General features: G+C 44.5%; 1 protein-coding gene across 4 annotated transcripts in view; it reads left to right on the top strand.

Annotated features, from left to right (window-relative positions):
* TLE1 (TLE family member 1, transcriptional corepressor) overlaps positions 1-14,666 on the top strand; it is a 91,061-nt gene extending 76,395 nt beyond the window's left edge. For all 4 annotated transcript variants that reach the window (XM_030292907.1, XM_030292908.1, XM_030292905.1 and 1 more), the window contains 6 exons: positions 4,681-4,930; positions 7,508-7,755; positions 11,190-11,337; positions 12,772-12,922; positions 13,838-13,914; positions 14,067-14,666. In XM_030292907.1, the coding sequence (XP_030148767.1) occupies positions 4,681-4,930; positions 7,508-7,755; positions 11,190-11,337; positions 12,772-12,922; positions 13,838-13,914; positions 14,067-14,174 (982 nt within the window). In that variant the 3' untranslated portion in view covers positions 14,175-14,666. The remainder of the gene's footprint in view (positions 1-4,680; positions 4,931-7,507; positions 7,756-11,189; positions 11,338-12,771; positions 12,923-13,837; positions 13,915-14,066) is intronic.
* Positions 14,667-15,318: the final 652 nt, after the last annotated feature.

Here is a 15,318-nt window from a genome sequence, read left to right as displayed (position 1 = left end):
CCACTGATAAAAGAGCCCTTGATGGAGCATACCCTCACTTTCCTCTTTTTAATACCAATGCTCCCATTTTCTGAAGGCCCCTGCAGGTGTGGAGTGTGGTGTTCGATGTTTTATGGTTTTGTAGCTGCTTTCATCCTTACAGCAATCCTTGCAACCCTTCTGTTTTGTTAATTATTTCTATCTTGTGGATCAGGAATGGACACATTATAGGCTGCAGATAGTTAGGCTGGTAAGGACGACCACAGTTAGTGAGGTCAGCGAGCCAGGCATTTCCTGTATATTTAACAGTAGAGTCAGGGCTCTCGACTTAGCTGTGGACCCAGTCTACTTGATCATGGGTCAGGAGCCCTCTTGACTTTTTCTTGAATAAACAAATAAATCTCACCTTTATCTTAAAATTCAGATATATACATAAGGGTGCCTGGGTGGCTTAGTTGGTTAAGCCTCCAAACTCAGGTCATAATCTTATGGTTCATGGGTTTGAGCCCTGAGTTGGGCTCCATGCTGACAGCGTGGAGCCTGCTTGGGATTCTCTCTGTCTCCCTCTCTCTCATCCCTTCCCCCGCTCGTGCTGTCTCTCAAAATAAATACATAAACTTAAAAAAACACTAAAAAATATTAAAATTGAGATATACCTATAGAAGAGTGCATGAATCATATGTGTATAGCTCAGTGACTTTTCACCAGGGACACTGACAAAGCCCCTCTCACGTTCCTTGCAGTAGCTGTGGGGAATCACCACTCTGGATTAATATTACAGATGAATTCTGCCTGTATTTGAAATTCTATAAATCCAGTCATTCCATGTACATTCTTTGGTGGCTGGCCTCTTTCTGAATTCAGGCTTGCGAGGTATTTATTAAATCCTCACTCTCAATTTATAAATTCCCCTTCCTGGTTGATTTTACTTTTCCTGGTTCTTCAATAAGTAGGAAATCTAAGTTTCCTTCTGGGAAGTCTTTAACGTTGCCATGATATGCCATCAATGTGGCCTTTTCTCAACAAGATTCTTGTTCTTCCTGTAGGTGAATAATTCCAGGCTCTCATTTGCTCCCCTCATTTTTCCTCCCAGTTGATCCCTCTTTGAGACCTATCAGCCCTTTGCATCGGTCTGGTTCGTTCATTTGATTAGGCTTTCCAGCACAGCGGGCAGCACCAGCTTCCTGCAAGGCCCCCTGTGACTGATGTATTAACATCCATATGGGTTTCTCCTGGGACCAAGCAGTGTTTACAGCTTCTGGCTGCAGTTCACTACTCTGTGAATCCATTTCAAATTGCCTCAGTATGATATCACAGCCCACCTGTGTGGTTTAAAGAAGGGGACACCTGGGAGAGAGGCGGGTATCTTCCAAAAATGAGTGTACAGCTCTCTGTCTACACTTTGTGCATCGATTTTAATCTGGATCATTTAACTCTATAATAAGTGGGCTTCCAGTTGAAACAAGGTAAAATTGTCTTCCCCTAAAAATCTAGAATTGCTATAAGGGTGCCTGATGGAAAGTTTGCCCACCTGGGGGCACCCACCTTGATTTGTGGCAGACCAAGAAACTAACCTTCACACAGCGCCATTATTCTCACAGCATAGAATCTAGCTTTAAGAGGCAAGTTCTCTCCCCACGTCAGCCATTGTTCTAACCAAATACGTTCAGTTCAATTGTTTTATGAAAATGCTCTGGTCATTTCTCTAAGCTTCACCTGGCTGTTTGTTATTTTCAGACTCAACTCATGGTACCTGATGTCTGGGTCACATAACTTACTACTGGACCTTGAAGAATTCTTCCAGAACATGAATAGAGTTAATCTCCAGTTCTTGTGGTCCTATCTTCAGGGCAATACAGTGAATGTTATTTGATTCCAACCCCAAATATCTTGTAATAAATAGCATAGGTTCAATAACTACAGTGTGCTTATATTAGAATTAGAATATCATGTGGGCTTGATGTGTTACTAAGGACACCAAAGGATACCGTTGGGTAAAAAACAGGGAATTTAGTGGTGTGGTGTTGTAAGGGCTTGGAGCTGTAGTTGTTTTGTATGCATATTTATTTTCTAGGGCATTCTGTAGGGTTCCCATTATGTGTGCTCAATTATTCAAATTAAGAGTAATGTTAAGGATTTGGTTCAGCTAGCCATTTAAGATTAGTTACTGGAACCAGTCTGTCAGGAAATAACATATATGTAAGATTGTGTTGTTTGGTTTGGGGTCAAGGCAGTTCTTTTTCAAGCCTTCCACGTATATGATATTTTGCGTTCATAAAGAGAAAATAATAGCCTAATTTTCTTCTCAAGCTTAGGGAATTATGTGGGTTTTATGTGCAGGCATGTTGGAAACCTAATAACCTTGTATCAGTTTTCAATTTTGTGCGTGCTAAGTTATTTTACAAAATTTGAGTGAACGTTTAAATGAAAATTTGAGTTCTGTGGTAATACCCATGGTCTTTAGATCTGTAAAGGGAATGTAAGGTGCCAATGACAAGTTCCAGAAAGTGCCCCAGACTTATCCCAGAGGGTTATGGAAACTCTACATCCTTCATTTATTATATATGCAGACCTATAGAAAAGGCTTAATGTTGAACTTCTAGACTGCCTAGTGATGTTTCAGATAAGAAGAAAGTGAACATAGTGGTCTCTTCAAAAGTGTCATGTGCATAATTCCATCTGCTTGGATGCTGGGGGTGGGTATTAGCACTTCTGTACCTTCCACCTTCTTTTTTTTTTAATGTTTATTTCTTTTTTTTGAGAGAGAGAGAGACAGAGCACGAGAGGGGTAGGGGCCGAGAGAGGGAGATACAGAATTCGAAGCAGGCTCCAGGGTCTGAGCTTGTCAGTACAGAGCCCGATGCGGGGCTCGAACCCACGAACCATGAGGTCATGACCTGAGCCGAAGTCGGACGCTTAACTGAGCCACCCAGGTGCCCCTGCATTTTCCACCTTCTCAAGTGTCTTTTCTTTGTGCATGTTTCATATCTGTAATATATTATTGCTTGGAGTTTAAATCATTAGATCACAAAACATAAAATATGCCTTAAGATTTTGAAGTGGAAACAAATATGTACTGGGATTAGGTTTGTATTTAACAGGAGAGGAAAACAATAGCTTAAGCAACATGAAGGTTTATTTCTCTCTCCCATAAAAGATAGTGGCTGTCAGTAGCCCAGGGCAGGTCTCACAGCCCCACAGTGTCACAGGGCCTCTGCATCCTATCTTTGTGTTCTACTTCCTTCAGCAATTGATTTCCATCTTCAGAGTCACCTTGAAGGTGACCCCAAAAGGGCTGGCTGAGCAAGGCAGCTTGCTCATAGTTGAGGCAGTGGAAGGAGGAAGAAAAGAGGACGGGAATCCTGATCTTCCTCACTTAAAATTTTTTTTTTCTTTTAATTAATCGCCTTTGTTTTTTAGAGCAGTTTTAGGTTCATAGCAAAATTGAGCCAAAAGTACAGAGAGCTTCTGGATCCCCTGGCGTCCCTCTCTTTGAAGTTATGAACCACATGCCCCCAGCAGCGCATGTATGTTGAGCATGTACCTCTTACTGCTGAAAACGTGGCATACCTAGCCAAAGGGAAGCTGGGGGGGGGGTACCAAAGAGTACTTTGCTGCCTTAGATAAAACTGGGGTTCGTGGCCAAGGTAGGGAGACTGTTAAGGAGAAAACTTGAAATCTGTCATAAAGTTGGAGTGCCTGGGTGGCTCAGTTGGTTAGGCCACTGACTTTGGCTCAGGTCATGATCTCACGGTTCATGGGTTCTAGCCCCGTGTCGAGCTCTGTGCTGACAGCTCAGAGCCTGGAGCCTACTTCAGATTCTCTGTGTGTGTGTGTGTGCCTCTCTCTCTCTCTCTCTCTCTCTCTCTCTCTCTCTCTCTCTCTCTGCCCCAGCCTCCCCCAAAATAAAAATATACATAAAAAAAAAATCTGTCATAAAGCCAGTCGTTTATTGGGGCACCTAGGTGGCTCAGTCAATTGAGCATCTGACTTCAGCTCAGGTCATGACCTTGTGGTTTGTGGGTTCGAGCCCTGCGCCGGGCTCCCTGCTGTCAGCACAGAGCCTGCCTCAGATCCTCTGTCCCCCGTCTCTCTGCCCCTCCTCTGCTCACGCTCTGTCTCAAAAATAGATAAACATTTAAAAAAAGAGAGAATCTTTTATTATTTTTTCTTGATTATGCAAAAGAGTAACTTCAAGCCTGAAACTGGTACGTTTAGAAGTGTTTTCATATGTTAGTGTTGGAATATAGTGTTTACTGTGTGAAATTATTATGAGTTCTTGAGGGCTTCATCTGAAGCATAAAAAATAGTCATTTAAAATTATGGTAAGAAATCATACAATTATACAGGGTGTGTTGGGAAGGAGGTATTTTATGTTAATTAGGAAGCGTAGTTAGCGTCGTAGATGGGATTTGAAGGGATGCTTTCTGGAATGGTTAGGCACAATTGAGAAATTTCTAAATATTTAAAAAATACAGTTTAATATATGTACACCCTAGACTTCTGCTATTATGTATTTTAAATTTGTTCCTTCGGTAAATACTTCAGCTTCTGTTGATTTCAGAAGAGAATCATGAGGAGAATCGTTCTTTCCTCTTCTTCCTCACAGAGGCTGCTGAGGTGATGACTAACTGCTTTATGATCCGTGTTTTCTCTGTCTCCTCTCCTGTCTCTCTCTCTAACTGTCCCCTTCCCCAAAAGTGCATACTCCTTCCATGTCACCGCGGACGGTCAGATGCAGCCCGTCCCTTTCCCCCCCGACGCCCTCATCGGACCCGGCATCCCCCGCCACGCGCGCCAGATCAACACCCTGAACCACGGGGAGGTGGTGTGTGCGGTGACCATCAGCAACCCCACGAGACACGTGTACACGGGCGGGAAGGGCTGCGTCAAGGTCTGGGACATCAGCCACCCCGGCAACAAGAGCCCCGTGTCTCAGCTCGACTGTCTGGTGAGCGAACAGGAACTGGTGCACAAGGGTAATGTCTCCCTGGAGACTCAATAAGGAAATAGCTGTTTGGGCCTGGGTTTTATTCCCATTATGAGGAAATGGAAGCCCTTTCTGTTTCCTGCGTTAGCTATTTAGCCCCTGCACCACCACCACCCCGCCCGAAATGTGAAGGTTTCATTTGTTGCTGTTTCAGTGGTTAAATCCCAGAGTTGATGGATTTCTTTCACAAAATATTTTACAGTGGTTTACAGAAGCTGTCCTTGTTTGAACGTGTACTCAGAAGGGGGTTTCCCATTGAACTAGGCCTGGACTCTGAGCCCTGCGGTCCACTTAATTTGTGATTTCCCTACAGCCTTTGCATAAATATTGAATAGTAAACATTTCATAATGTGGCATAAAAACCGTTCTGAACAGGGCCTGTGTTTTCAGGGAGACCTGGGAGGGCTGGCTGGGTTTTATTACCTTAACTTCGGGAAAGGTTAATAGATCACACTGCAAGGAAACAGGACGGCCATCCGCAAAACTGGAACGGTGAGAACGCTTTCCCAAGGCACCCGAAGCCACCTCCTCCCAGAGTATGAGGATGCCATTTTGCATTTTTCAGGATCCATACGCCATGTTGGGACATGTTCCCTTCTCTGAACTGTAACCCCAGAATTTACAGACCACGTACCATTGGCCCTAAGCAGACTAAAGGCCACCTTGCCCCTGATGTGGTGTCTGCTTGCACTTCGCCGTGATGGGTGGAACAGTTCACCCGCTGCGTGCCTAGCGACTGGTGAGGATTCCAGAGACAGAGTGTTCAGAAAGAAGAACGGTGTTTTTGAGATACAAAAGCCTTTTTTGGAGTAGTTATTGATATATTTTATTTTCAATTTTATTTTTTAATGTTTATATTTTTGAGAGAGAGAGACAGAGTGCAAGTGGGGGAGAGACAGAGAGAGAGAGGGAGATAGAATCTGAAGCAGGCTCCAGGCTCCGAGCTGTCAGCAGAGCTTGACATGGGACTTGAACCCATGAACCGAGAGATCGTGGCCTGAGCTAAAGTCAGACACTTAACCAACTGAGCCACCCAGGCGCCCCATTGATTTATTTTTTAATCAGATAACTTTATTTTTATTTTAATGTTTATTCATGAGAGAGCAAGCGCAAGCGGGGGAGGGGCAGAGAGAGGGAGACACAGGATCTGAAGCAGGCTCTGCGAATCAGATGTGAGGCTAGAACTCACAAACTGTGAGATCATGACCTGAGCCGAAGTCCGACGCTCAACTGACTAAACCACCCAGGCGCCCAAATCAAATAACTTTAAAAAATCTCCATTAATGAAATTGAAACATGCTGAAACATAGCCGGACATTCTAAAATAGTAGGAGTATTTTGTAATGTTCATCGCCTTTTTTGAAATTTATGAGTAATAGGTCAAAGCATAGTGAAAACTTCAGCTTGGTCTATTTGGGTTGAAGAATAGCAATTACTTCTTTCAGGGAGGGGAGGGTTATTTTAGGTCTCACCTTACTTTTTTAATGTGTGTTGCTTTCGATAGGAAGATGCCATCTTTTATCGATTTCTTTGGACTGAGAGGCTTGAATATGGTAGCAGCCATGTTATCGCCTGAGAATGCAGCTCTGTTAAATTCTTAGAGGGGCGCCTGGGTGGCGCAGTCGGTTAAGCGTCCGACTTCAGCCAGGTCACGATCTCGCGGTCCGGGAGTTCGAGCCCCGCGTCGGGCTCTGGGCTGATGGCTCAGAGCCTGGAGCCTGTTTCCGATTCTGTGTCTCCCTCTCTCTCTGCTCCTCCCCCGTTCATGCTCTGTCTCTCTCTGTCCCAAAAATAAATAAACGTTGAAAAAAAAAAAATTATTAGTAAGGATCCATGTGACTAGTGCAAGCCGTAGGTAGAGATTTAAGAGTAACGAAAATCAAAACCTAGGCAGTAGGTCTGCAGTTTCCAAATAGTAAATAATGGAGGGTGGTGAGGTCAGACATTTCTAAGCTAGCTTTGAAAAGTGGTTTCTTCGGGGCGCCTGGGTGGCGCAGTAGGTTAAGCGTCCAACTTCAGCCAGGTCACGATCTCGCGGTCCGTGAGTTCGAGCCCCGCGTCGGGCTCTGGGCTGATGGCTCAGAGCCTGGAGCCTGTTTCCCATTCTGTGTCTCCCTCTCTCTCTGCCCCTCCCCCGTTCATGCTCTGTCTCTCTCTGTCCCAAAAAAATAAATAAACGTTGAAAAAAAAATTTTTTTAAAAAAGAAAAGTGGTTTCTTCATAGAGAGGTACATGTACACCTATCTTGCATCCACTGATCATTTCAGTTCTTTCTACTCAGCAGGAAACTGAACGTCGGGAACAGTTCTATCCAAATGTTTGCACGTGCCCAAGCAAGCCCAGGAGTTTGTTTTATTTACCGTTTCAAAGGGGACAGTTACAACTCGATCCCAATTTTTACAACAGAACTCTTGCTTTATTAAATAGTGTCCATGAAATACTATTTTTCAAGTCGAAAACCAAGATAGCAGTTAGAGAACATGGGATTGTTAGTGCTGGCTAATGCATCATAACAATTGAATTACATTTATTTCACAGAACAGAGATAACTACATCCGTTCCTGCAAATTGCTCCCTGATGGTTGCACCCTCATCGTGGGAGGGGAAGCCAGCACTCTGTCCATCTGGGACCTGGCGGCTCCGACCCCGCGCATCAAGGCGGAGCTGACGTCCTCGGCCCCTGCGTGCTACGCCCTGGCCATCAGCCCCGACTCCAAGGTCTGCTTCTCGTGCTGCAGTGACGGCAACATCGCGGTCTGGGACCTGCACAACCAGACGCTGGTGAGGTGAGCAGACATGGTTGTCTATGGTGGGTGTTCCCTCCTTAGGTACCTGGGCTTGAAGGCCTCCTGTCCCCTCTGTTTCTCTGGCTGCACCCAGGCTCTCGGCCCATGTTCAGAGCCTCTTGTGTGCCAGGCTGGGAGTTCCAGGTATTGGGAGTATGAAGACAAAACTGTGGCAGTTGCCCTCTGGGGGGCTTACAGTCTGGCTGCTATGCTCAGTGTCCCCCACAATTTATATTTACCTCCCTGATGTCCCCATTCTTCAGCCACTTGCAGTTGCCAGACGTGTCCAAAAAGTATTCCTGATTTTTGCCAAGGGGCAGCACATGCACCATGGATTACCTGGCAGTATCAAGGGTCCTTAATACTCGATGTTTTTGGCTTTGGCTAGAACTTTGTGCAAATAGGAGCCGAGTGATAAAGGAGAACAGAAAACCAACAAAAGGACATGAGAAGAGGAGATTCCATGAATTTTACTCGCAAAATGATTTTATTTATTTTTTTCTAAATGTTTATCAGTTTTGAGAGAGAGAGCGTGAGCAGGGGAGAGGCAGAGAGAGAGGGAGACAGAGAAGCTGGCTCTGCCTGACAGCAGACAGCTCAATGTGGGGCTCAAAGCCACGAACCGTGAGATCATGACCTGAGCCAAAGTCGGACGTTTAACTGACTGAGCCACCCAGGTGCTCCCACAAAAATTATATTAAAGTATACATGTTTCTCAGTAACTAAATCAGCCCTTTCCAGGGGTTACTGCACCCAGGAATGGGCCCAGCTTCCTGGAATCATTCCTCTGAACTGTGACAGCTGCAGTCCTGCCGTCTCTGCGTCTCTCCTCGGCTCTGGCCACCTCATTCCCTCTGCCGAAGTCGAAGTCCACACTTACAGCAAAGTCTTTGTAAAGGGAAGCGCTAGCTAAACATCCCAGGGAAAACCTGTCATCTTTTGCTTTTTTGTTTTCTATTTCATCTTCGCTCGGAAATGCTCTTTGTTGATAGTGTGATTTTAGGCGTGTAGATTATTTAGCAGGGCTCTTCTCATGCTTTGGGCCCAAGTGCCACAGTGAAGGGGACAGACTTTAGGAGTCATTATAGTAGCTTCGTCTCCCTTCAGACCTCTTCTGTAGAAATCCAGTGTCACCAAACCAGTCTCTGTCCCTGCGTACGGGTGACACTCTGGTAGTAATTTTTCCCTTGTAGGGCACTGGGCAACTCAGAATGAGCAAAATTGACAAATGTAGCTGGAGCTGACAGCCACTTCAGACTTTTTTAGCCTAGCAAGTGTTTGTTGTTTTTCTTTTCTTCTTCTTCTTTTTTTTAAAGTTTATTTAGTTTGAGAGAGAGAGAGAGAGAGCGTGCAGGGGAGGGGCAGAGAGAGATGGAGAGAGAGAATCCCAAACAGGCTCCACACTGCCAGCACAGAGCCTGATCCAGGGCTGAAACCCACGAACCATGAGATCATGACCTGAGCCAAATCCAAGAGCCAGATGCTGAATGACTGAGCCACCTAGGTGCCCCTCTTCCTCTTCTTTTTTTGAAAAAAATCTTAATAGCACTTTCAAAATTTTAATTCTAAGTGCTTTTCAAACACTAATCCTTTTAATCCTCATAATGTCTGCATTGTAATTATCCTAGTTTTATAGATGAGGAACCCGAGGTACAGAGAAGGTAAAAGTCAGCTTGTCTGCTCACACATTCGGGCGGTGGGGGAGACATGATGGGGTGCAGGCGTGCTGCTGTCCTGTCTTCTGTGCCCTGAACCCCTGCTCTGTGCTGGCTCCCGGGAGTAAGCACCTGCTGGATACAATGGGGTAGTGCTTTACAAATGTCTTGCTCAGTGTGGGCTGACCACATGCGGCTAGTGGCTACTCTGCGTGAGAGGTTAGCACAGAGTCTGCTGAGCATCTCAGTATCTACCGAGACCCACCACAGCCTGGACAGTCCTGGTATCTGCCTTCTAGGAGGCTGAGGTAGTGCTGCGATGTGCGGACAGGGGGGTAGAGGAGCCACCACCAAGCACCTGAAGTCAGAAGAGAACAGCATTTGTAGTCAAGGCGAGAAAGTATTTTATGACCTCTAGAGGATGCAGAGGGAGGTCACTGGGTTTCCAGAGCAGTTTAATGGAAAGAAGAGCAAATCAGCTTTCAAAAGCTGCATCTGGGACTGGCGTGACCCACGGGGGAGTCTTGGAGGCAAGCTGGGGTGGTTGGGGGAACGTGTGTGTGCATGGGACAGGGGTGGGGGCAGAGAACTAAGATGGACATTCAGAATAGCTTTTGGAGGAACAATTTTTGAAATGATAGCTCTCATCTTGTCTCAGAATTCACAGCAAGTAGTGCTTTTGTCTTATCTTCCATGCTCTTTAAATTCCAAGCTCAGTTTAAAAGTTTGGAGCTCTGTGGGAAAAATAAGGGGGGGAAGGGCACCTAGAGGAAGGACAGACATAGAAACCTTCCTCTGAGTGTTGAAATTCCCAAGCCACTCGAATGCATCCCGCCTAGTTCACCATAGTGATTGGCCGTGTTCTGGTCACTTCCCTGCTGGTTCCGTTGGCATGCAAAACCGGGTCCGGGACCCACAGATCACCAACCCTGCGGTAGCTCACTTTTGCCTACCCCTCAGCAAACCCTGCCTTTGGCCTGGCAAAGCATCTGTGCTCAGTGAGTCCCTGTTGGTTGATTGGTTTTGGTAGTGTTTTTTGACTGAAGCACAAGGTTTCCCTTTCAGAGAACAAGCATGTGCTCAGCTTCCAGGCAGGGTCCTGCAGAGGTGCCCACGGGGCCGCCTCAGCGATTAGCTCTGACTCTGTTCAGCGCCCCTAAGTCAGGAGGCCAGCATGACCCTTTGTCTCTGGGAGTCCAGATTTCCTAATGCAGGGCTCTTTCTAATACAGAAAGCAAGGTTGAGTAAATACGTGAGCTCATGCTTTGTTGGCATGAAGGGCATTGCTGTGTTGATTCACTCATGGAAAAGGAGTGCTTCTGGACCCTGAGCTTATAATGTAGTGATGGAGGCCTACCTCTTTCCTTAGAGAATACACGTGGGATTTTGTGTGTTTGTCCTTTTTCTTTTCTTTTCTTTTCTTTTTTTCTTTTAACACTCAAACACTTTTTCCAGACTGGGAGGAATTTTCCCTTCCAGACGGATTTGTAAGAAGAGCTGTAAGAGTGTATTTAGCTTCTCCCGTATGATGACCTAAAGTGGCATTCCATTTCTTTAACGCTTGGATTGCGAAAAAAGAAAATCCGCAAGTGCTGTTTCCTCCTCAGGGTGGGGGATGTTAGTTTGATCTTGCACATCAGAAGACACTGAGAGATCACACACACACACACACACACACACACACACACACACACACACTGAGTCCAAAACTAACAACACAACAGTGTTTACCTTGAGCTCTGGCAGGAAATCATTATTCAATCTGGTTTGTTTTATCAGGCAATTCCAGGGCCACACAGATGGGGCCAGCTGTATTGACATTTCTAATGATGGCACCAAGCTCTGGACGGGCGGCCTGGACAACACGGTCAGGTCCTGGGACCTGCGAGAAGGGCGGCAGCTACAGCAGCATGACTTCACCTCACAGGTGACGGGCTTTTCCCCACCAGGAATCTCTGTGTGGGGCGTCCTGCTCCCTCCCTTCACATCTCATGGTAATAACAACTGGGCCAACAGACCAGGCTTAAATTTGAGATACTGATTAAAAACAACAACAACCCACAGATAAGCAGAACCCCTGAAATGCTTAGAGTGGTTTCTAAAACCCTACTGGTTAAGACCTGCTAGTTGTTTACTTCTACAGGAGTTCATTGAAGGAATTTGTTCAGTGAAGAATAGACGGTTGGACCTGTTGTACATGTTCCCACCATCTAATGTGGGGGTGAGAGAAGATTATTTGATTCACATATAAATAGAGCTTGAAAAATATGCAGGGTTATTATAAGGAATAGAGAACAATCACAACAGCTCTGGAGTTAATTCATTTCCCTTGCATCAGGGAGCTTAAAAAAGACAGCAGTATCTCACTGGAGGCCCATTTTATTATTCAACCCTTAGAAAATGGACTCAATGGCTGACTAGATTTATGGAAGTTTGAAGTGATATAAAATGGCAACTTTATGGATTGTGAAGACTATCTAAATGTGGAGTATCTGAATCTGAATCTAGACCTGCTTTGGGAAAGACATTGCCTTGTTAAGTGCCTTCTGTTGGTAGAATTGTTCTTTTGATTACGACTTGTTTACAAGTATGTGTTTTACTAAATTTCATGTCCCTGTTAATCTTTTGTTGAGTTTCTTATAGTCTTCCTCATTCCAGTCTTTTTCCAAATATATGGAGGGTACTATTTTTGGTCTGCCTTTTTTTTTTAAAGCTTCTTAAAATGCCCATCACCTAGCTTTATAGTTTCTAACCCATGACCAGTCTGGTCTCATGTATCATCCCTGCCCCCAAACACTGGATTATTTTCAATATTGGGTTTTTTTTTTTTTAAGTTTATTTTTATTATTCATTTTGAGAGAGTGCAAGTGGGGCAGAGAGAGAAGGAGAGAGACAGAATCCGCACTGAGAGTGCAGAGCCCGATGCGGGGCTCAAACTCATGAACCATGAGATCATGATCTGAGCTGAAATCAAGAGTCAGACACTTAACTGACTGAGCCACCGAGGCACCCCTGCACTGGATTATTTTAAAGTAAATCTCAGACACTATCTGCAAGTGTTTCAGTTAGTATCTGCAAAAGACAAGGACCACTTTCAAATGCCATATACACAAATGCTATTATTATTAAGAATAATTTCTTAATTTAATCACATGTGTTAAGTGTTCCAAGTTTTCCGATTGTTTCATAAAGGTTTTCCACACTTGGCTTGTCTGGGTTCGGTCTCTTGTGCTGTGGACTATGCTACAATCTGGAGTTTGCTGATTACATCCCCCTCTTCTTGCTATTTTCCCCATTTCTTGTTTATCACTTCTCAGTTCATTGGGCAAAATCACTAGTGAGCCTGTTCTGCTTCCTACAGATATTCTCCCTTGGATACTGCCCAACTGGGGAGTGGCTGGCCGTGGGCATGGAGAGTAGCAATGTGGAAGTTCTTCACGTAAACAAACCCGACAAGTACCAGCTGCATCTCCATGAGAGCTGTGTGCTGTCCCTCAAATTTGCTTATTGTGGTGAGTTTAGCGGAAAGGAAACGGGAGGACACCGGTGGCCTCAATGGAAAATACTTCTAAAAAAAAAATTACAGTAGAGATCATGTCTGGAAAAAATGTTCTCTGAGCAGCTGGATGCAATCATTCTATTGTCTTAATATGTCCCTCAGAGCATAGTGATGTCCGTTTCGGCCTGTTTTCGTAATGGGAGAAAGGTCAGCAGGTGATGCAGTTGCCTAATAGATGTTTTGACACGGATTTTTTTTTTCTTTTTTTTTTTTAGCGGGGGAGTCTGAAGCAGAGGTGGAGGACAAGTAGTTACCACTCTGAAGGGGGGCAGGATTTATAGAAGCCTGGGGCAGCCACGTTGGAAGTCATTATGGACTGAGGAGGAGAGGGAAGTAGGGTCAGAGAAGAGAATATTTTTAGCTCCCCTGAGACCATTATACTCTGCAGTGAAGATGAAGAAGTTCACGTAGGGTCAAATATTTGTTCTCAGGATGGATGGAGAGATGTGTAGCCATTAGTCCCTGAGCCCATTCTATGTGCCATGCGTCATGTCTGGCATTTTACTTAAGTTCATCATTTATTCCTTCCTAGTCCCATTTCATCAAGAGGAGACTGAAAGAACAGCAGCTTCACTGATTCACTATTTGAGGACCCGCTGTGTGCTGGGTGTGATGCTACCCGAAGTGTATCCGTCTAGTGGCTAATGGGGCTGACACGGTCCCTGCCACTGCTTTGACAAAACCCAAGACCACAGATGGTTCATAGTGGAGCCCAGATTCAAAACCTGCTCCCTCTACTCAAGTTCTAGCCTAACCCATTGGACATGATCGTGATTAGAAATGCGTGGAGTTCAATTAAGTCCAGGTTGCTAATAGTATAGCAGGAATTTTAATATTGTTGAACTACATGTTCCTTTGCTAATTCTAGGTAAATGGTTTGTGAGTACTGGCAAAGACAACCTCCTCAATGCTTGGCGGACCCCCTACGGAGCTAGTATATTCCAGGTAAGTCAGCCCTCCTTACCAAGAATGACAATTTGATCACGGCATTTGCCGTGACTCCAGGAGCAAAGGTGCCTTCGGAAGCCTGGGGGGGGAGCAGGGCCCCTGAGTATCTCTATTCACATTAAACGTGAGCCTGTTGTTTTCTCTTCCAGTCCAAAGAGTCCTCGTCCGTGCTTAGCTGTGACATCTCTGTGGATGATAAGTACATAGTCACTGGCTCAGGGGACAAGAAGGCTACAGTCTACGAAGTCATCTACTGAAAACATTATGTGGTTTCACATTTATAGTTGAATTGGGCCAAAATGTTTTGAATTTGTAGAAATAGAAAAGTTGTAATTTTAAAAGGAAAAAAACAACAACGTGAAAACCTATTTCTAAACCTTGACACAAAACTACTTTGAGTCTATAAAGAGGAGGCGATGAGTCCATCAACTGAAGGTCACCTATCTACCTAGACCAAACGGAGCACCGAGGCAAAGTGGGCAGAGGGGCCAAGGGGTAGGCAGAGCCTGTTTTGTTTTTTTTTCTTTCTGTGTGATCTGCCGAGATTACCTTTTTGTTCCTTGCAGTTCCCCTCAATGTTCTGTGCTTGGTAGAGCAGTGGTGTCTCCAATGAACTTGTTTCTTGGTTTTGCATCTTGTGAAATGTTTTTTTGTATTTTTGTTGAAGGTTAAACATTTGTATAAATTGTAAATATATTTGGTTTATTACAGTAAAGGCTTTAGTACCAATAAGTGGTTTTCCTTTTCCTTCTTTGTTATTTTTAATCAAAGCTTTGGGATCATTGATGGGGGTTTTATAAGCAAAGTTCACATATTTACAGAAGTTTAAAAATGAATGCACTTCTTAATTTATAAATATATTTGGACGTCGACTTGCATCACACTAGAACCTAATCAACACGCCTGAGTTACCGGGAACTCAAGACTAGGAATCCTTAGTAATTGAAGGTTTACTAATGGCAGTTTTATCTGGGAAGCTAAAGTGACTTCATCAGGATTCATGTTTTTGCTAAGATACTCTTGTGATTGGAGGTCACAGATTAAAGCTCTGCTTTTTCTTGGTGAATCCTTGGGAGACAGAACATTGTCTTCTGAATGAAAGCCCAGCATCTTCAAATTTTTATTTTCTCCCTTGGCAAGCATCACATCTCAAGACATGTGGGTGACTTGGGTTTAGTGTTAAGACTGACGATATTCACAAAGCTATGGAATTCATTAACCTGTAAAAGAAAGGTTGGGATGCCAACTGATTTTGTCTCATTAATACTCATTATAATACTCATTATAATTTGATCTATTATATGGAATGACTTAGCCAACCACACCTAGCACTGAGCCCCGTTCTTTTCCTTAAGGCTTTCCCTGAAGCTTCTAGCCATTTCGATCTCTCATTAGTGTGGT

The sequence above is a fragment of the Lynx canadensis genome, chromosome D4, assembly GCF_007474595.2.
Source record: "Lynx canadensis isolate LIC74 chromosome D4, mLynCan4.pri.v2, whole genome shotgun sequence".
NCBI lineage: Eukaryota > Metazoa > Chordata > Mammalia > Carnivora > Felidae > Lynx > Lynx canadensis.
Note: the sequence above shows the minus strand (reverse complement) of the source record. Positions and strands in the feature narration are given on the sequence as shown.